Source organism: Calliphora vicina, chromosome 4, assembly GCF_958450345.1.
Source record: "Calliphora vicina chromosome 4, idCalVici1.1, whole genome shotgun sequence".
NCBI lineage: Eukaryota > Metazoa > Arthropoda > Insecta > Diptera > Calliphoridae > Calliphora > Calliphora vicina.
The window spans coordinates 90,584,871-90,612,037 of record NC_088783.1 but is presented as its reverse complement, the minus strand read 5'-3'; the positions used below and the strand labels follow the sequence as shown (position 1 = coordinate 90,612,037).

Genomic DNA, 27,167 nt, shown 5'->3' with positions numbered 1-27,167 from the left:
ACATACATACCATACAACCATACAGCCATACATCCATACATCACATACATACATACACCATACATACCTACATACATACATACATAACATACATCCAACCTACATACATACATACATACATCAACATCATACATACATACATCCTACATACATACATACATACATAACATACATACATACATACATACATACTACATACATACATACATACATACATACATACATACATACATACATACATACATACATACATACATACATACATACATACATACATACATACATACATACATACATACATACATACATACATACATACATACATACATACATACATACATACCATACATACATACATACATACATACATACATACATACATACATACATACATACATACATACATACATACATACATACATACATACATACATACATACATACATACATACATACATACATACATACATACATACATACATACATACATACATACATACATACAACATACTTACATACATACATACATACATACATACAGACATACATACATACATACATACATACATACATACATACATACATACATACATACATACATACATACATACATACATACATACATACATACATACATACATACATACATACATACATACATACATACATACATACATACATACATACATACATACATACATACATACATACATACATACATACATACATACATACATACATACATACATACATACATACATACATACATACATACTACATACATACATACATACATACATACATACATACATACATACATACATACACATACATACATACATACATACATACATACATACATACATACATACTACATACATACATACATACATACATACATACATACATACATACATACATACATACATACATACATACATACATACATACATACATACATACATACATACATACATACATACATACATACATACATACATACAACATACATACATACATACATACATACATACATACATACAGACATACATACATACATACATACATACATACATACATACATACATACATACATACATACATACATACATACATACATACATACATACATACATACAGACATACATACATACATACATACATACATACATACATACATACATACATACATACATTACATACATACATACATACATACATACATACATACATACATACATACATACATACAGCATACATACATACATACATACATACATACATACATACATACATACATACATACATACATACATACATACATACATACATACATACATACATACATACATACATACATACATACATACATACATACATACATACATACATACATACAGACATACATACATACATACATACATACATACATACATACATACATACATACATACATACATACATACATACATACATACATACATACATACATACATACATACATACATACATACATACATACATACATACATACATACATACATACATACATACATACATACATACATACATACATACATACATACATACATACATACATACATACATACATACATACATACATACATACATACATACATACATACATACATACATACATACATACATACATCATACATACATACATACATACATACATACATACATACATACATACATACATACATACAGTACATACATACATACATACATACATACATACATACATACATACATACATACATACATACATACATACATACATACATACATACATACATACATACATACATACATTCATACATACATACATACATACATACATACATACATACATACATACATACATACATACATACATACATACATACATACATACATACATACATACATACATACATACATACATACATACATACATACATACATACATACATACATACATACATACATACATACATACATACATGACATACATACATACATACATACATACATACATACATACATACATACATACATACATACATACATACATACATACATACATACATACATACATACATACATACATACATACATACATACATACATACATACATACATACATACATACATACATACATACATACATACATACATACATACATACATACATACATACATACATACATACATACATACATACATACATACATACATACATACATACATACATACATACATACATACATACATACATACATACATACATACATACATACATACATACATACATACATACATACATACATACATACATACATACATACATACATACATACATACATACATACTACATACATACATACATACATACATACATACATACATACATACATACATACATACATACATACATACATACATACATACATACATACATACATACATACATACATACATACATACATACATACATACATACATACATACATACATACATACATACATACATACATACATACATACATACATACATACATACATACATACATACATACATACATACATACATACATACATACATACATACATACATACATACATACATACATACATACATACATACATACATACATACATACATACATACATACATACATACATACATACATACATACATACATACATACATACATACATACATACATACATACATACATACATACATACATACATACATACATACATACATACATACATACATACATACATACATACATACATACATACATACAGACATACATACATACATACATACATACATACATACATACATACATACATACATACATACATACATACATACATACATACATACATACATACATACATACATACATACATACATACATACATACATACATACATACATACATACATACATACTACATACATACATACATACATCATACATACATACATACATACATACATACATACATACATACATACATACATACATACATACATACATACATACATACATACATACATACATACATACATACATACATACATACATACATACATACATACATACATACATACATACATACATACATACATACATACATACATACATACATACATACATACATACATACATACATACATACATACATACATACATACATACATACATACATACATACATACATACATACATACATACATACATACATACATACATACATACATACATACATACATACATACATACATACATACATACATACATACATACATACATACATACATACATACATACATACATACATACATACATACATACATACATACATACATACATACATACATACATACATACATACATACATACATACATACATACATACATACATACATACATACATACATACATACATACATACATACATACATACATACATACATACATACATACATACATACATACATACATACATACATACATACATACATACATACATACATACATACATACATACATACATACATACATACATACATACATACATACATACATACATACATACATACATACATACATACATACATACATACATACATACATACATACATACATACATACATACATACATACATACATACATACATACATACATACATACATACATACATACATACATACATACATACATACATACATACATACATACATACATACATACATACATACATACATACATACATACATACATACATACATACATACATACATACATACATACATACATACATACATACATACATACATACATACATACATACATACATACATACATACATACATACATACATACATACATACATACATACATACATACATACATACATACATACATACATACATACATACATACATACATACATACATACATACATACATACATACATACATACATACATACATACATACATACATACATACATACATACATACATACATACATACATACATACATACATACATACATACATACATACATACATACATACATACATACATACATACATACATACATACATACATACATACATACATACATACATACATACATACATACATACATACATACATACATACATACATACATACATACATACATACATACATACATACATACATACATACATACATACATACATACATACATACATACATACATACATACATACATACATACATACATACATACATACATACATACATACATACATACATACATACATACATACATACATACATACATACATACATACATACATACATACATACATACATACATACATACATACATACATACATACATACATACATACATACATACATACATACATACATACATACATACATACATACATACATACATACATACATACATACATACATACATACATACATACATACATACATACATACATACATACATACATACATACATACATACATACATACATACATACATACATACATACATACATACATACATACATACATACATACATACATACATACATACATACATACATACATACATACATACATACATACATACATACATACATACATACATACATACATACATACATACATACATACATACATACATACATACATACATACATACATACATACATACATACATACATACATACATACATACATACATACATACATACATACATACATACATACATACATACATACATACATACATACATACATACATACATACATACATACATACATACATACATACATACATACATACATACATACATACATACATACATACATACATACATACATACATACATACATACATACATACATACATACATACATACATACATACATACATACATACATACATACATACATACATACATACATACATACATACATACATACATACATACATACATACATACATACATACATACATACATACATACATACATACATACATACATACATACATACATACATACATACATACATACATACATACATACATACATACATACATACATACATACATACATACATACATACATACATACATACATACATACATACATACATACATACATACATACATACATACATACATACATACATACATACATACATACATACATACATACATACATACATACATACATACATACATACATACATACATACATACATACATACATACATACATACATACATACATACATACATACATACATACATACATACATACATACATACATACATACATACATACATACATACATACATACATACATACATACATACATACATACATACATACATACATACATACATACATACATACATACATACATACATACATACATACATACATACATACATACATACATACATACATACATACATACATACATACATACATACATACATACATACATACATACATACATACATACATACATACATACATACATACATACATACATACATACATACATACATACATACATACATACATACATACATACATACATACATACATACATACATACATACATACATACATACATACATACATACATACATACATACATACATACATACATACATACATACATACATACATACATACATACATACATACATACATACATACATACATACATACATACATACATACATACATACATACATACATACATACATACATACATACATACATACATACATACATACATACATACATACATACATACATACATACATACATACATACATACATACATACATACATACATACATACATACATACATACATACATACATACATACATACATACATACATACATACATACATACATACATACATACATACATACATACATACATACATACATACATACATACATACATACATACATACATACATACATACATACATACATACATACATACATACATACATACATACATACATACATACATACATACATACATACATACATACATACATACATACATACATACATACATACATACATACATACATACATACATACATACATACATACATACATACATACATACATACATACATACATACATACATACATACATACATACATACATACATACATACATACATACATACATACATACATACATACATACATACATACATACATACATACATACATACATACATACATACATACATACATACATACATACATACATACATACATACATACATACATACATACATACATACATACATACATACATACATACATACATACATACATACATACATACATACATACATACATACATACATACATACATACATACATACATACATACATACATACATACATACATACATACATACATACATACATACATACATACATACATACATACATACATACATACATACATACATACATACATACATACATACATACATACATACATACATACATACATACATACATACATACATACATACATACATACATACATACATACATACATACATACATACATACATACATACATACATACATACATACATACATACATACATACATACATACATACATACATACATACATACATACATACATACATACATACATACATACATACATACATACATACATACATACATACATACATACATACATACATACATACATACATACATACATACATACATACATACATACATACATACATACATACATACATACATACATACATACATACATACATACATACATACATACATACATACATACATACATACATACATACATACATACATACATACATACATACATACATACATACATACATACATACATACATACATACATACATACATACATACATACATACATACATACATACATACATACATACATACATACATACATACATACATACATACATACATACATACATACATACATACATACATACATACATACATACATACATACATACATACATACATACATACATACATACATACATACATACATACATACATACATACATACATACATACATACATACATACATACATACATACATACATACATACATACATACATACATACATACATACATACATACATACATACATACATACATACATACATACATACATACATACATACATACATACATACATACATACATACATACATACATACATACATACATACATACATACATACATACATACATACATACATACATACATACATACATACATACATACATACATACATACATACATACATACATACATACATACATACATACATACATACATACATACATACATACATACATACATACATACATACATACATACATACATACATACATACATACATACATACATACATACATACATACATACATACATACATACATACATACATACATACATACATACATACATACATACATACATACATACATACATACATACATACATACATACATACATACATACATACATACATACATACATACATACATACATACATACATACATACATACATACATACATACATACATACATACATACATACATACATACATACATACATACATACATACATACATACATACATACATACATACATACATACAACATACATACATACATACATACATACATACATACATACATACATACATACATACATACATACATACATACATACATACATACATACATACATACATACATACATACATACATACATACATACATACATACATACATACATACATACATACATACATACATACATACATACATACATACATACATACATACATACATACATACATACATACATACATACATACATACATACATACATACATACATACATACATACATACATACATACATACATACATACATACATACATACATACATACATACATACATACATACATACATACATACATACATACATACATACATACATACATACATACATACATACATACATACATACATACATACATACATACATACATACATACATACATACATACATACATACATACATACATACATACATACATACATACATACATACTATTACATACATACATACATACATACATACATACATACATACATACATACATACATACATACATACATACATACATACATACATACATACATACATACATACATACATACATACATACATACATACATACATACATACATACATACATACATACATACATACATACATACATACATACATACATACATACATACATACATACATACATACATACATACATACATACATACATACATACATACATACATACATACATACATACATACATACATACATACATACATACATACATACATACATACATACATACATACATACATACATACATACATACATACATACATACATACATACATACATACATACATACATACATACATACATACATACATACATACATACATACATACATACATACATACATACATACATACATACATACATACATACATACATACATACATACATACATACATACATACATACATACATACATACATACATACATACATACATACATACATACATACATACATACATACATACATACATACATACATACATACATACATACATACATACATACATACATACATACATACATACATACATACATACATACATACATACATACATACATACATACATACATACATACATACATACATACATACATACATACATACATACATACATACATACATACATACATACATACATACATACATACATACATACATACATACATACATACATACATACATACATACATACATACATACATACATACATACATACATACATACATACATACATACATACATACATACATACATACATACATACATACATACATACATACATACATACATACATACATACATACATACATACATACATACATACATACATACATACATACATACATACATACATACATACATACATACATACATACATACATACATACATACATACATACATACATACATACATACATACATACATACATACATACATACATACATACATACATACATACATACATACATACATACATACATACATACATACATACATACATACATACATACATACATACATACATACATACATACATACATACATACATACATACATACATACATACATACATACATACATACATACATACATACATACATACATACATACATACATACATACATACATACATACATACATACATACATACATACATACATACATACATACATACATACATACATACATACATACATACATACATACATACATACATACATACATACATACATACATACATACATACATACATACATACATACATACATACATACATACATACATACATACATACATACATACATACATACATACATACATACATACATACATACATACATACATACATACATACATACATACATACATACATACATACATACATACATACATACATACATACATACATACATACATACATACATACATACATACATACATACATACATACATACATACATACATAACATACATACATACATACATACATACATACATACATACATACATACATACATACATACATACATACATACATACATACATACATACATACATACATACATACATACATACATACATACATACATACATACATACATACATACATACATACATACATACATACATACATACATACATACATACATACATACATACATACATACATACATACATACATACATACATACATACATACATACATACATACATACATACATACATACATACATACATACATACATACATACATACATACATACATACATACATACATACATACATACATACATACATACATACATACATACATACATACATACATACATACATACATACATACATACATACATACATACATACATACATACATACATACATACATACATACATACATACATACATACATACATACATACATACATACATACATACATACATACATACATACATACATACATACATACATACATACATACATACATACATACATACATACATACATACATACATACATACATACATACATACATACATACATACATACATACATACATACATACATACATACATACATACATACATACATACATACATACATACATACATACATACATACATACATACATACATACATACATACATACATACATACATACATACATACATACATACATACATACATGTATAAAAAAAAAATGATTTTAAAATTGTACTTTTAAAACCACTTTTTTTTCTCCCCGTTGGTTTTTTTTCTTCAGATTCTATTTTTCACTTAGTATCCTACCGACTGCGCCAGTTAAAGTTTTCAACCGAGAAAGTTTAGACTTTGTTCTTGAAGGTCTCATTTATTTCTAACTCTTTATTGAATTCAAATTCTTAATTCTAGCTTAAAATTTTTGGCTGTACCAATACATACTTATCTTCTACAAAGATGCCGATTGTGCACTTTTAAACAAAGGCATCTTTGGTGGGCACATATAACATACATACATACATACATACATACATACATACATACATACATACATACATACATACATACATACATACATACATACATACATACATACATACATACATACATACATAACATACATACATACATACATACATACATACATACATACATACATACATACATACATACATACATACATACATACATACATACATACATACATACATACATACATACATACATACATACATACATACGTACATACATACATACATACATACATACATACATACATACATACATACATACATACATACATACATACATACATACATACATACATACATACATACATACATACATACATACATACATACATACATACATACATACATACATACATACATACATACATACATACATACATACATACATACATACATACATACATACATACATACATACATACATACATACATACATACATACATACATACATACATACATACATACATACATACATACATACATACATACATACATACATACATACATACATACATACATACATACATACATACATACATACATACATACATACATACATACATACATACATACATACATACATACATACATACATACATACATACATACATACATACATACATACATACATACATACATACATACATACATACATACATACATACATACATACATACATACATACATACATACATACATACATACATACATACATACATACATACATACATACATACATACATACATACATACATACATACATACATACATACATACATACATACATACATACATACATACATACATACATACATACATACATACATACATACATACATACATACATACATACATACATACATACATACATACATACATACATACATACATACATACATACATACATACATACATACATACATACATACATACATACATACATACATACATACATACATACATACATACATACATACATACATACATACATACATACATACATACATACATACATACATACATACATACATACATACATACATACATACATACATACATACATACATACATACATACATACATACATACATACATACATACATACATACATACATACATACATACATACATACATACATACATACATACATACATACATACATACATACATACATACATACATACATACATACATACATACATACATACATACATACATACATACATACATACATACATACATACATACATACATACATACATACATACATACATACATACATACATACATACATACATACATACATACATACATACATACATACATACATACATACATACATACATACATACATACATACATACATACATACATACATACATACATACATACATACATACATACATACATACATACATACATACATACATACATACATACATACATACATACATACATACATACATACATACATACATACATACATACATACATACATACATACATACATACATACATACATACATACATACATACATACATACATACATACATACATACATACATACATACATACATACATACATACATACAAACATCCATTTTTATATATATAGATAAATCGAATAATTACAAAAAAAAGTCTATAAATAAAATTTGTTTAAAATATATACCTTACAAAAATTATGCATTTATTTACTTACAAGTTTTTACCGGTTTAGAGATACATTTGATAATTTGGTACTTTAAACAAATATGTAGTAAAAAAAATATTTTACCTTGTCTAAATTCAGCTTATTTGGAATTGAAAACAGAACTGCTTTCTAACCAACAATAGAAAAACTAGTTTGCAAAAAAGCAAACAGTATGAATTATTTTAAATATTGTAACATTGTTAATGGAATGAGTATATCGAATGCAACAAGCGCTAAATGATAGGGTATTTAATTCGTCGGTTAACCGCTCGAATAATTCAAAATTGCCTATTTGCAAGTAACGAATAAACCGATTAATTTGTGTCGTTTAACCGATTAACCGAAATTTCGTTTTTTTGCACTTCAACATATTTTTTTTTTGTTTTTAATTTTCCAAATACAAATTTCAAATACAAATGTCAAAGTAAAATTACATATTTTTTCAAACATTCAAGAACTATGTTTAGTAAGTATAATAACTGATATATTTAATTTACATGTAATTGTCGGATGATAATAGACGAAACTGGAGACACTACTGAAACGAGTTTTTATCAGAACTTATCGAAATTATTAAAAGTATTTAAAATCTAAAAAGTCCAAAAAAGACTCCAATGGTATAATGGAGGATTTTATATGCTTAGAAAAAACTAAACAACTCATGTCTTACTTTCGATTTCTCCAACATCTACAATCAGCGAGAGAGTTTTTTTCAAGTCGAGTTTTATTAAAACTAAAGAAAATTATTTACTTTTTGGTTGAATTGTTATGTTATGTTTTGTTTATTTTTTATGTTTTTGTTCTTTTTATTAATAAAATACTTCAATAAGTACACAAAATTCGTGATTTAATCGAATAATTTCAAATTAACCGATAAATCTAAACCCCGATTAATTATTTGCTCGATTAACCGATTAAACCAGAAACCCGATTAATTGAATACCATTAATATTGTTTAAAAGGTTATTTGGTATTATTCATTAAATTAGATAATTTAATTTAAAATTTAGACTGTTGACATTGTTTTTATACCCCTAGTAGGTATATCCAATTCCTATATAAATTGAAATCACCACAAGTGAAAATTGTCCACCATTTCGTCCATTGATTATACTAAAGTGGCCGTATTTGGTTCGAACATCCTAGATTCCATTGTAACTAACCTTTTAAATTCATGTACGTGACAAATTCTGCTATCTGAGATCATGAAAATTTATTTACATGTGTATTTTTTTTTGTCGATCTGTAATTTAGGTAGTTTATGATTTTGTTGTTGACAACACAGTTTTTTATGCAAAAAGATCAAAAAATCTCTTTTCCACACATTTGATATGTTTTTATGAAAAATTTACTCACTCGGTTTCCACTCGTAAAGTCAAAAACACATATTCCACAATTTTTTTTTTTTTTTGGAGATTGTCTGTATCCAAGTTGATACAATATAGCGAAAGAGTTAAATTTATTAAGATAACATAAAAAACTTAATACTCGTTGCAAACTTCTGTTTATCCCAAATCCTACTATTAATGCAAATATTTCTTATATTTATTTCCAGGACACCAACTACACTCAAAGACTTATATCACCGTTATTGGATAGTGGAACAAAGAAAACAATCAGAGACTTATTGGTTGAACTGTCCACAGCTTCACGAAAAGCAAGTAAGATAATTTTTGGTTTAATTTCTAAAAAGTTTTCAGAAGAAAAAAAATTAATAGAATTTGAAAATCTTTAAATCCATTTTGAACAATGTTTAAATTACAACAATGCTTAAATTTATATTCACTCACATTTTCGTTTATTAACCCGGCAATTCCCAGAGTCACCTACAGGTGACAAAGATTAACGGTAGTTTTAAACATAGAAGCAGATATCACTGATAAATATTGATATTATTTATATACAGACAAGAATTTTATTAACTAGGGCATTTAAGCAGTGTTCTTGATTTTAACATACTGGTATGTGTCTTATGATAAATAAGTTGCTATAAAAATGACAAACGGGTAAGTATCACAATATTTTTTTTTAATAAATACTGCTAGATATTCAGGCTAACAATGTGAGCAAGTATTTTTAGAAAATTATTTTTTTTCTGCCCAGTGTCACCTATAGGTGACCCCGCTATAAAATCGCAACTAGCTATATTTTTTTTATTTTAAACTTATTTATAATGTAAACTAGACGTATTTTTACTATTTTTAATAAAAACAAATTGTTTCTCCCTTTGGCGAGGGTATGGGAATTGCCGGGTTAAAGAATTGAATCTATTGGTCAATTCACAAGGTCTCTTATAAGTCATATTGTCATAATGTCCTAATATATCACGACTTGTCGGCTCGGCTTAACCGACTCTTAGGCATTCGGCGCAGGTCTCTGCTGGTTGGTTACGATAACACAATAAACATAGCATACAGAATAGTATTATTTTAGGACATTTTTTGCTTGAAAATCTATAAAAACCATTGTGAAATATAAGGACATTATGACATGATAAGACCCCTTGTGAATTGACCATATGTATATAAAAATGAATGTTTGTATGTATGTGGGTATGTATGTTCCGAATGAACTCAAAAACGGCTGAACCGATATGGGCGGAGGGGCGTGGAAAAACCTAATTTTTACATTATACCGCTAATACCATCTATATATATGAAAAACGACTGGACCGATTTTGATGAAATTTTCAGGAAAAGAATAGCCCAGCGGGTGACACTGTATAGTCAGACTTTTGATATTCGGTCTGTGGGCGGAGGGGCGTGTAAAAATCCATTTTTTACATTATACCGCTGATGCCCTATATTTCATAAACATGGATGTGTGTATGTATGTTCCGTATGGACTCAAAAATGGCTGCACCGATTTTGATGAATTTTTCACGGAATCTTCAGAAAAGCCTTTTAGGTAGCAGTGTATAGTCAGATTTTTGATTTTCGGTCTGTGCTAAACATTTTTGTTTAAATAAATAAGAAGCCAGCCGAAATGCCCCTACATGTATTAACATTGAAGGTTGGGTCACCGACTTTGTCCGACACTGTATATTAAAATCGAGATGCAATATAAAACAGATGTTTTCTAAGTGATAGCAACGCGGACCTAGTTGTTAAATAAACAAAAAATGTAATTAAATACAAATTTAAGCATTGATGCGTATAAGGGCGTATGCACACTTGGATAATTTTAAAAACTTGAATATTACACATTTTATATACTTTTTCTCATTTATGATAATACATATCTCATCCCTGTGTACAAGTTTAGTGAAATACCAAAATTGGTAGTTGGAATTTATTTAATAAATTCAGATAAAACTTGGATAGTCTCAACTAGAGATGAGCGATCCCGTGATTTATGAAGAACGTCGTTCTCAGTGAACGTGATTTATAAATCACTGTTCTTTTAAACAGTGACCGTGATCACGTTTTGTCTATTTTAAACAAAATAACAATTATGTTAAGAAGAATATATTATGTATTATTTGCATTCTTAAATCTGCTCGTATGTTAACCAAAAACTAATATTTGCTGATTTAAAAACGTTTTTTTTAAATAGGAAAATAACAAAATTAAGCAAATGTAACAAAATTTTAAGAGAATTAACTGATATGGTACTTAACATTTTATTTTATACACTGTGTTGGAGATAAATAAAATTATGCGCCTAAAAATAGGCTGTTGTTACCAGTGAATGTTGAAAAATATTAAATGTCGTTAACAGTTTGTTGAAATACTTAAAAGAACGACATTAAAAGTACCTGTTACTTTCTTGTTTTGTTACCAGTGATTTTTTAAAAACGTTACTAATGAATGTTGAAAGATACAAAAGAACGACATTTAACAGTATGTTGAAAAATGTGAAAGAACGATATTAAAAGTACCTGTTACTACAGTTGTTCCAGTGATTTTTCTAAAACGTTGCCTGCGAATGTTGAAGAAAATAAAAGAACAACATTTAACAGTATGTTGAAAAATATAAAAGATCGACTTAATTGTACCTGTTACTTGCAATATTCAGTAACTGTTGTTACCAGTGATTTTTCAATCACAGTGATTAAATCACAGGTATGGAAATATCGCTCATCTCTAGTCTCAACCATAGAGACTACATTGTTGTCTACACTCGCAAATTTCATTGACGCAATCAAATTTGACAATTGCAGCAATAAATATTGCTACGTGGAGACCTAGGGTTATAAATACTAAAATTACACATCATAGAGAATAGACATAGAGCGGAAACTCTGCTATCAAAAACCTAACTCAATTGTCAAAAACATAAGTAGTGAGAATGTATTAAGTAAAAAAACTATTTGAAAACAAAAATAACACTCGTATGTGTGATTATATTGAGTTTTTTCTAGTTTCCGCTCTATGCGTATTTATCCGTGGTCTTAACATTAGATACTTGATTACAAATTGTTAAGTAATATAATACTATAATTTGGTACATTTGTTTTTGCATATCTGCTGTAACTACGTGATTTGCACCTTCTGCTGGTGTAAAGCTCTCGGCTTCCAGCGTTCGTTACAAATAAAAAAAACACTGTTTTATTTTTCCGTTAACGGTACAATTCGTCTTTAATCTTACATGCTACACTTATTACAACTTATTAACATTTGACACGACGGGAACAGTAACACAGTACACTGTCACACAGTTAGCCTCTCACACCAGTGATGTTCTATAGGTTGTCGACTGTGGTAAGACCACGAACTCGAATAAATAGAACCACAGAATCAAGCATTATGGTTGAATATATTGAGAGTTTGGGTAAATTCTGGCCACTTGATTCGACGACAGGTGATGCTCAAAGATCGGGTAAAACCTCATATCTTCTTGCCCACCTTATTTATTTGACGAAAGTAAGACTCCAGACCAGGGATGGTAAATGATTTTTTCTTTCGGTGTCAAAATATTTTACTGATAGTACTTTTTTGAACCCCAGGGTAGAGTGTCCCAAATAATTTTTTTTTGGAATTTCGGAATGATTACCCTCTAATTTTTTTATATATGGGGCATTTCACGTCAAGTGAACCAACTTTTGAAATCGATGTCTTCCGATCGCGATGAAATTTGCACCAATGTTAGTTCTATTGGATAGTAATTCGGACACCATTTTTCAACAAGATCGGTCAAGAACTCTCTGAGTTATAGGAGGTCAAAATTTGACATTTTGGCCAAACAGGTATTTTTTTTATCCATATAACTTATCACCTATTGTTCTTAGCAAAATGTGTCCCAAATAGTTTAGATAGCTATTTATGCAATCTTTCGAAAAAAAAAATTAAAAAAATTTAATAAAATATTTTTGATTTTTTTTTTAAATCAAAAATATTTTTGACTTTTTTTTCAAAATGGGCCCTTTTTATTTTTTTTAAGAAAGCTTAGGTCTTTTCCTAAGCGACCTATATGGTCGCTTAGTGGGATGCGAGTGGGATATCTATCAAAAAAAATATTTTGTAACTCAAGATTTAAAATTTTTGAATTTTTTTGCAAAATCAAAAACTTTGTTGACTTTTTTTTAAAAAAATGGACCCATTTCTTAATTTTTTTTTTTGCTCAGAAGAAAGATTATGTGTTTTCCTTTAATACCCTTTTTGTCGCTTAGTGGGATGCGATGGGATATCTATAAAAAAAATGTTTTGTAACTCAAGACATACAATTTTTTACTTTTATTTGAAAAATCAAAAACCTTTTTGACTTTTTTTTTCCAAAATGGACTCTTTTTTTATTATTTTTTTTTTCTCAAAAGAAAGCTTAGGTCTTTTCCTTTAAAACCTTTTTGGTCGCTTAGTGGGATGCGAGTGGGATATCTATCAAAATAAATGTTTTGTAACTCAAGACAAAGGTTTTTAAATTTGCACTATTTTAATTTTTTTCAAATTTGTGTGTAAACCTTAAAAATTAAACTTACGCAGAGAAACTAGACACAGTAGCCTTTCCGATGGTATGTAACATACCCAACTAAAATTTCATAGCCTCGATACTGTAATTCCCATAATATGTTAACCTCAGGAATAAAAATCACTTTTTTTCTATGGAAATGTTGAATAATTTAATTTTGTTATTTATTTGTAATAATATTTAATTTAATATATAATAATAATAATAATAAAAAGATGAATAATTTAGTAAAATTTAATCTTAATCACAATAGATCAATTTATATAATAACTATTTTTACACTTAATTTATGAAGTTTTTAAATTTTCAAATATCCATACTTTTATCCTCCTTATTTGTCACCTTTATTAGCTGCTTTTTTTTTGTCAATCCTTTCTTGGCGTTATTAGATTCAGCTACTGATTTCGCTGCTGGCTTCTTTTTTGGCTTTGGAATAAAATCGCATTGAGTAGATGCAGAAAACTTTTTTAATTTGAGTCTTCCATCGACAAGCGGTATGAAAGCATGGTATTGAGCAGTGCCATCGATTGTTACCGCAGCATCGAATCTGCTCTTTAGTGTTTTCAATGTTTCCTCATGATCCTCTTTGCTACTAAAAACTATTTTAGTTTCTTTACAATAATTCTTTGCCCAATGGAATAAAGCAGTCGCATCTAAGATGCGATCTTGATGAGAGCACTGGAGGCTATACTTCGCTGCATTTCTTTTGAGGTTTGCTCCAATACCATCACATGCTCCTTTACCATGAGCAGTAGGATGAAAATGCCACTCAGCTGGCATTCCAAAATCTTTTTCATGAGCTGTAAGATTTGCGAAGCTACTTTTGTTTTTAAAATGTTGACGAGCTCCGTCCGAAACGTAGTATACCTTTTCTACTGTAAATTTTGATTTTAGATAATTTAGTATTATCTTCTGGTACTCATAAACTGCAACGGTGTCATGTTTTAAATCGTCGGATATGATTGCCATACTTTTGTGTTCCAGGTTTTCTTCTTTCATGTAGTAAATAACTACTGTGAATATAGTTGATTGGTCGTTATTGAAGTGGAATGCTTGTATGGAATCCTGAAGAACATATTTATAGTTCTCTGCGAAATCAAATGAAATAATGAATTCACCAGACTTCAAATGTGTTTTCAAGTCCTTGAAGAATGACCACTGCTCTTTGACTAAAAAGTCATGGGTTCTCAAATTTAGCAATCCTCTACACAGTTCTTCCACAAAATCATCCACATTTAAAATTATGGTTTTCAGTGTGCATCTTTCAGTCTGAAGCCAAGATTCAAATTTTAACTCCTCAATACATTCTCGATCAAAAAAGTCGATTAAATTTTCTTTGATGGATGTGGTTTCCGGGCAATTCGAACATTCACCTAAGTGGCAAGAAGTTGTAGCATTAGGGCACATAGTCAATTTAAGGCAATCGCGGTAATGGTGTAAATCTTCTGATGAATCATCTTTTAAGTAATTTAAGTTGATTTCCTTCAACATCAATTTAACATTTTCATGGTAAATACAAACACATACTGTGTGAGTTCCGCTGCTTCCTGCCAAAACGCAATGTTTTGGCCTCAGTTGTGTAAATTTTGTGAATCCAATTTTGACATCCTCGTATTCAGATTGAAATGTTGCGAATAATTCATTCAGGTTACAGAGAACCATTCTCTTCTGCATTTGAACTTTCTTGCCATCGATTCGTACAGACATCCAGTCTTTCATCCCTGGCATCAGGCGACTCATATCATCTCGCTGATAAAACTGAGTTATTAGAGATTTAGTATCGCACTCCAAAGTTTTTCCCTTCTTTTTGTTTGGGAGTGTGAGAATCCCATGCTCAGCAACCAATTGTTTAGCAATTCTTGCTTTTCGTTGAGACGTTCCAAACTCAGTCATTGTTTTGGCAGAACTCCATGTTCTTGGAGCAAGCGTGAGAAGTTGAATTCTTTCAGCTTCACTCTGTGACGTTTTGTATTTCTCTTTTATTTGTTCAAGAACTTCTACTGCATCCTTATGGTATTGGTTTCGACACTCATTCGTTGAATTTGAAAAGTTAGAATAACCATCATCATCAACAGTTCTGTCTTCATTCTCGGAATTACTTTTGTCTTCATCTGGAATAACTTCAACGCAAGGCTCATTACTATTCAAATTCGGTAATTCGTTCAACTTTCCGAGCTCTTTCCTGCATGATCCACAAATTTTCAATCGTTTTGACAGCGTAGGGAATTTTTTAATAAGCCGTCGGAAATATTTCGCATATGTGATGATCTGTGCTTCATTTTGTTAAAGGGATTAAAACAAAAAGACGAATAAATTTCATTTTCAACCTTAGCCTTTTTAGAAGTCGTAGACATTTTGAATTTTGTAAGTATTTATGTAAATAACACACGTCTTAACTTTAACGCTGTTTCTAAAAAACTGATTTCCGTATGTCTTCAGAATGACAATAAATAGTTTTTTTAGATCATATAGGTAGTACGTTTTAATGAATGAGTCTAAAATCTTTTATTAGGGTCAAGAAGGGCTTACATACTAAAGTACCTAGTTTAACCAAATGTTACAAATAATAATAAAAATAAACCACCATATAAATAACCTACCTGTCAACTTCTACCTCTCCACCCACTTCTTAAAGTCAAATGTCATAAAATAATAAATAAACTGGTACTTCGGAGAAGGGCCATAAAATATTTCCACTTGATTCCAAAAATTTCTTTCTGGGGCACCTGATATTTTAACAATGAAAATCACGTGCGCTGAAAACTACCTCTAGGATTGACTAAAAAACCGCAAGATACAAAACTCAGAAAAATTTTGGGGGTGGAAAATTAATAGCGGTCGGCCTCATATTGCACCCCTCCAGTGGCTATTATCGGTCAGTTGTTGTGGTTTTTATTTTTAAGGTTTTAGAAACACTTACACACAAATATGAAAAAAAATCAATTTAAAAACATTTGTCTTGAGTTACAAAACATTTATTTTGATAGATATCCCACTCGCATCCCACTAAGCGACCAAAAAGGTTTTAAAGGAAAAGACCTAAGCTTTCTTTTGAGAAAAAAAATTAATAAAAAAAGAGTCCATTTTGGAAAAAAAAAGTCAAAAAGGTTTTTGATTTTTCAAAAAAAAGTAAACAATTGTATGTCTTGAGTTACAAAACATTTTTTTATAGATATCCCACTCGCATCCCACTAAGCGACAAAAAGGGTGTTAAAGGAAAACACATAAGCTTTCTTCTGAGCAAAAAAAAATTAAAAAATGGGTCCATTTTTTTAAAAAAAGTCAACAAAGTTTTTGATTTTGCAAAAAAAATCAAAACTTTTAAATCTTGAGTTACAAAATATTTTTTTGATAGATATCCCACTCGCATCCCACTAAGCGACCATATAGGTCGCTTAGGAAAAGACCTAAGCTTTCTTAAAAAAAAATAAAAAATAAAAAGGGCCCATTTTGAAAAAAAAGTCAAAAATATTTTTGATTAAAAAAAAAAAATCAAAAATATTTTATTAAATTTTTTTAATTTTTTTTTTTCGAAAGATTGCATAAATAGCTATCTAAACTATTTGGGACACATTTTGCTAAGAACAATAGTTAATAAGTTATATGGATAAAAAAAACACCTGTTTGGCCAAAATGTCAAAATGTCATCGCGATCGGAAGACATCGATTTCAAAAGTTGGTTCACTTGACGTGAAATGCCCCATATATAAAACTATAGTTAAATATGAAATTTTGTCTTTCTATCATGATTGTAACCCGTACCGACTTGCGATTTAGTTTTGTGGTGAAATTCAATTTTTCAGTTTTTGTAAAAATTTTGCCATTAAATAATTACTTTTGCAATTTAATTTAAAAGAATCGATATGTGTACGTCGTTCTAATAAGATATAAAACACAAAAATAGGTTAAAAATGTTAAAGTTATTAAAAAATCGCCAGGCCATTAACGTGTCTCAGGGCACTAGAACAAGAAACGTAGGAACAAAATTAACATATTTTGAGAAATATTAAAGTAAGAGCTTATTTTTACTTAAAATATATACATATTTACTTGTATATGAGTTTTTGTCTTCGTAGGATATCCTTAAACTATGCGTTCCGAAATTCCAAAAAAAAATTTTTTGGGACACTCTACCCCAGGGTACTAAAATAATTTTTTTTAATATTTATTAACAACAAAACAACAAGAAAAACGTATAACAGTTCATTTAAAGCATAGAAATAATAATAACTTAAAATTTAATTCTAACATTTTTGTTTATGAAATATTCTTTTATAATATAATATTTTATAATACATATTTTATAAAAACAAAAATTATATAAATAACATAAAACAAATTGAGATCATAAGTAGTTGTAAATGTTAAATACAAATATACAATTTTTATGTATTTGTGGATAATAATTTGTTGCAAACATTTAAATTGAAACAGCAAGTATTTGAAAATTTAAGTAAATATTTGGTTTGAATAAGATTAGACAATGTTTTGCAATGAAGTTTGTTCCTTAATCTTGTTTTTATTATGTTTTGAATTGAAAATACTCTTTCGACATTAGCCGATGAATGAGGTATAGACAAAATTCCAGTCATAATTCTAGAAATGTCAGAAAACATTAATTTTAACCTTTTAACGATAAATTTATAAAATTTATTTTGATTTTCTTGCTAAAACAATAAAGCAAGTTGTTTTATTTTAGTTTTTTCTTTACTCACTTACACACTACAGTTTGTGTCGGCAAGAAACCTACCAATTGTAGTAAGGAAATGTAAGAAAAGATAAAATCACTGTTTATTGTTGGTGTTTTGTTTAAGCTTTGATAGTTTTACAAATAAAGCTTGAGTGTCTGTAATTCTCAATCACTCTATGGTTTTATTTGTATAATATCTTTAGTTTTTCTAAAGCCTTTTAGGAAAAGGTTTCCTGATGATCTGGCCTAAGCAACCGGTGAAATACGCATAGGAACTAGCTTATCACCCAACAATAAATTTCAGTGAATTTATCAATAAAATTGGGAATTTAGCATAAAAACAATTTTACTAAAATATTAATTCGTTTAGTCGCGATACCTTTACCAAAAATTACATACATATATTTTCATTAGCTAAATGTTTAATTTCAATTATATTATCCAATGCTCCATATTGAGTGTTAATTGACTCAAATGAGTTTTTTTCGTTTGGAAACATATTCATTAAAAAAGGAATAATACAACGGAAACATTTTCTGGAGAAATTTGTTAAACTAGACCAAAATATCGTCATCGAAATCTAAACGTTCTCTTAAATTTTGACAAAACTTTTTATAATTTTTTTTGCAGTTTTCTCTGAAATTATTTACAATGTCGGTATCAATATGATTTGTGCGTATCAAATGAGTCTCGTGGTACTCCCGAGAGTTGAACATCAAATAGTATCAAAAAAAGTACGATGGTATCAATTTTGCCAACCCTGCTCCAGACCCAAATAAATAAGGTCTTACCTAGTCGCCTGCCACTGGCTTACTAACTTTTCCTACGCAAGCACAAAAATAAATTCTCTCACCAATACACTTACTCTCACCAACACATTCAATTCTTTATTTTATTCAGCGCACCTACAAACACACAAACTGAAAAATAAAGAAAAAGTCATAAACCATGCGTATTCCTAGTTGTCTCGTTGAGTGGACAACGACTACTAAAATGTAAGAGCATAAGAATACGTGTGATTTGATTTTCCACAATTGTGGTATGGGCTGTGCATGTCTGTTTTATAGTATAAAAACATAATACAATAACGTATACTATACATGGGTGCAGTGCAGCCGTTTGGTTACATTTGTTACATTTTTCGTAACTTTTCAACCCTCTACGTAACATGTATAATTTTCTTGTTTTGGACCTTTTTTTCGTAACTTTTCAGCCCTTCGTCTAAATAAAGTCCAATATGAAAAATTAGTAAACATTTTTAGTACTTTAAATTCATATCAAGCCATGAATGTTTCTAAAACAATAATGTGATTTATTTGTAATTTATTACCAACTAGGTTTATATCATTTTGATATGGCTAATATCCAAATTTGAGCATTTGGAAGATTTCACCAGATACAACAATTTTAACTCTGCTTTTAGACACTTAAATAAGTCTGGAAAATATCGTATGTAATTAATGCAGCTGTCATTTCATACACCTATTGGCCTTAAAATCATACTCGAAGTTAGAAAATTTAAATTGAGGTATGATGAAAAATATCGCGTCATAGTTTTGTTGAAACTCCAAAATCTTATATAAATTTCAAAATACCAACATTTCTTTTATTTAGACAACCATAAAATTTTAAGATACCTTTCATTGTTTAAACATCGGCATAACAAAAATATATTTGGAGTTCCTTTCATACACTCTAGAACTTTTAAACGATTTGAACAAAAACTTATTTCGCAACCAAAGTTAAAAATTGTTTAATAACAATCGCAAGCAACAATTTAGAATTTAGGGATATAAAAACAATCTCTTATTTTTAAATTAAATTTTCAAATCAAAATTACTTTTTATCGTTTGATAAAATGTATCTAGAACATTTAGAAAAAACTGAATCAGAAGGATTTAGTGATTTATTAAATAAATTTCCTAATTTAAATAATATTATGCAAGCTTACATTAAGAATCTCGTGATCGTTCCCTCTTCTACCATAAGTCACTGATTTAAGTACTGACAAATATCAGAATTAAGTATACAATCTAGAGAATAAAAATAACTGGGGCTGAATTACCGCATTCGTGATCGAATGAGCTATCGTATCGAAATTATAATAAAATTTACTATATTTCTTAATCGATATCGAATGCCATAAACTCGAATAAGAAAATTACGATCAGTTTAATTCGGTAATTCGGACTCTATATATATGTATATTAATCTGTTGACTAAGGACAAAATTATTATTGTTAGTTATATTTTCTTAAACCTAATTATATATACACTAGAGATGAGCGATATTTCCATACCTGTGATTTAATCACTGTGATTGAAAAATCACTGGTAACAACAGTTACTGAATATTGCAAGTAACAGGTACAATTAAGTCGTTCTTTTATATTTTTCAACATACTGTTAAATGTTGTTCTTTTATTTTCTTCAACATTCGCAGGCAACGTTTTAGAAAAATCACTGGAACAACTGTAGTAACAGGTACTTTTAATATCGTTCTTTCACATTTTTCAACATACTGTTAAATGTCGTTCTTTTGTATCTTTCAACATTCATTAGTAACGTTTTTAAAAAATCACTGGTAACAAAACAAGAAAGTAACAGGTACTTTTAATGTCGTTCTTTTAAGTATTTCAACAAACTGTTAACGACATTTAATATTTTTCAACATTCACTGGTAACAACAGCCTATTTTTAGGCGCATAATTTTATTTATCTCCAACACAGTGTATAAAATAAAATGTTAAGTACCATATCAGTTAATTCTCTTAAAATTTTGTTACATTTGCTTAATTTTGTTATTTTCCTATTTAAAAAAAAACGTTTTTAAATCTGTTCACATCAGTGAACAATAGAATATACCCATCCCTGATGACAATCATCACCCTCATCTCAACTGCAACCAACTTCAGTGTTTGTAAACAACTGTCAACTGCAGTCCCCTTTTATCTTCACTTCTCTTTTTAAACCTGTCTTAAGACGAACTACAAGTGTGCTTAATAAATCCTTACATCTAAAGTGAAAAAACTAAAATTAAACTTAAACCCAATAAATATTGTTAAAACTTAAATTCTAATTAAACCCCATACAATAATTTATAAACAAAACCCAAACTTGAAATATACAGTGATCGTCAAAAGTGAGTAAACACCAAAAATTATTTGATTTTTTTTAAGATAATAAAAATCCTAAAATCTATCCATCGATTAAAATTTAAAAGTTTCGATTTGATGGAGATTGAGTTGAATAATAGAATCGGTTCTGAAAAAAGAAGATTTAAGTCGGAATATAATGATTTTTATGATCTTAAAAAAATCAAAGAATTCACTGGTGTTTACTCACTTTTGACGCTCACTGTATATATACATTGTATAACGTTTTAAGAAAAGTTAAAGTGTTGTTATTTACTTTATTTAAGTATAAGGTCAAGTATTACCCAAACCCTATAATCCGTTTAAACATGGTCCTATCGAACCTCTAAAAGAGAAGCAGTGACATTTCAAAAAAAAAAATACAGTCCATAATAATAATAATAATAATAATAATAATAAATAAATAAAATAAACAAATAAATAATACCCTACAACAAAAAAAAAAAAAAAATCATACTAAACAATACAACACTACAAACAAACATAAAAACTAATAAGTGCAAAAAAGAAATAAAAATTTACACAAAGTTAAAATAAACAAAAAAAACCAAAAGCAAGGTCTATTAATAAGTGACAGTGAACAAGAATATGGAAAACACAAATTAAAATAAAAACAAATATTTTTCACAAAAAACATACCAAAAATACACAGTGAAACACAAAATATTGATTGCAAAAAACATACTCTAAAATAATATAAATAAAAATATTAAAATATAAACACAAAATTTAAAATAAAATTTTGAACAAACAATTACATATAGCACACACAACATTTACAAAACCAAATACACAATAAAAACATTAACAAAATTAATAACATACAAAGTATTATCACAAAGAACAAAACAATAAGTTGCTAATATAAAAGCGACAACAA

The 27,167-nt window shown here is 27.5% G+C and overlaps 1 protein-coding gene across 1 annotated transcript in view; it reads left to right on the top strand.

The window, feature by feature from the left end:
- Atg5 (autophagy protein 5) overlaps nt 1-27,167 on the top strand; it is a 318,890-nt gene that overhangs the window by 233,379 nt on the left and 58,344 nt on the right. Inside the window, exon 5 of the mRNA XM_065506799.1 lies at nt 14,091-14,196. Within this exon, the coding sequence (XP_065362871.1) occupies nt 14,091-14,196 (106 nt within the window). The remainder of the gene's footprint in view (nt 1-14,090; nt 14,197-27,167) is intronic.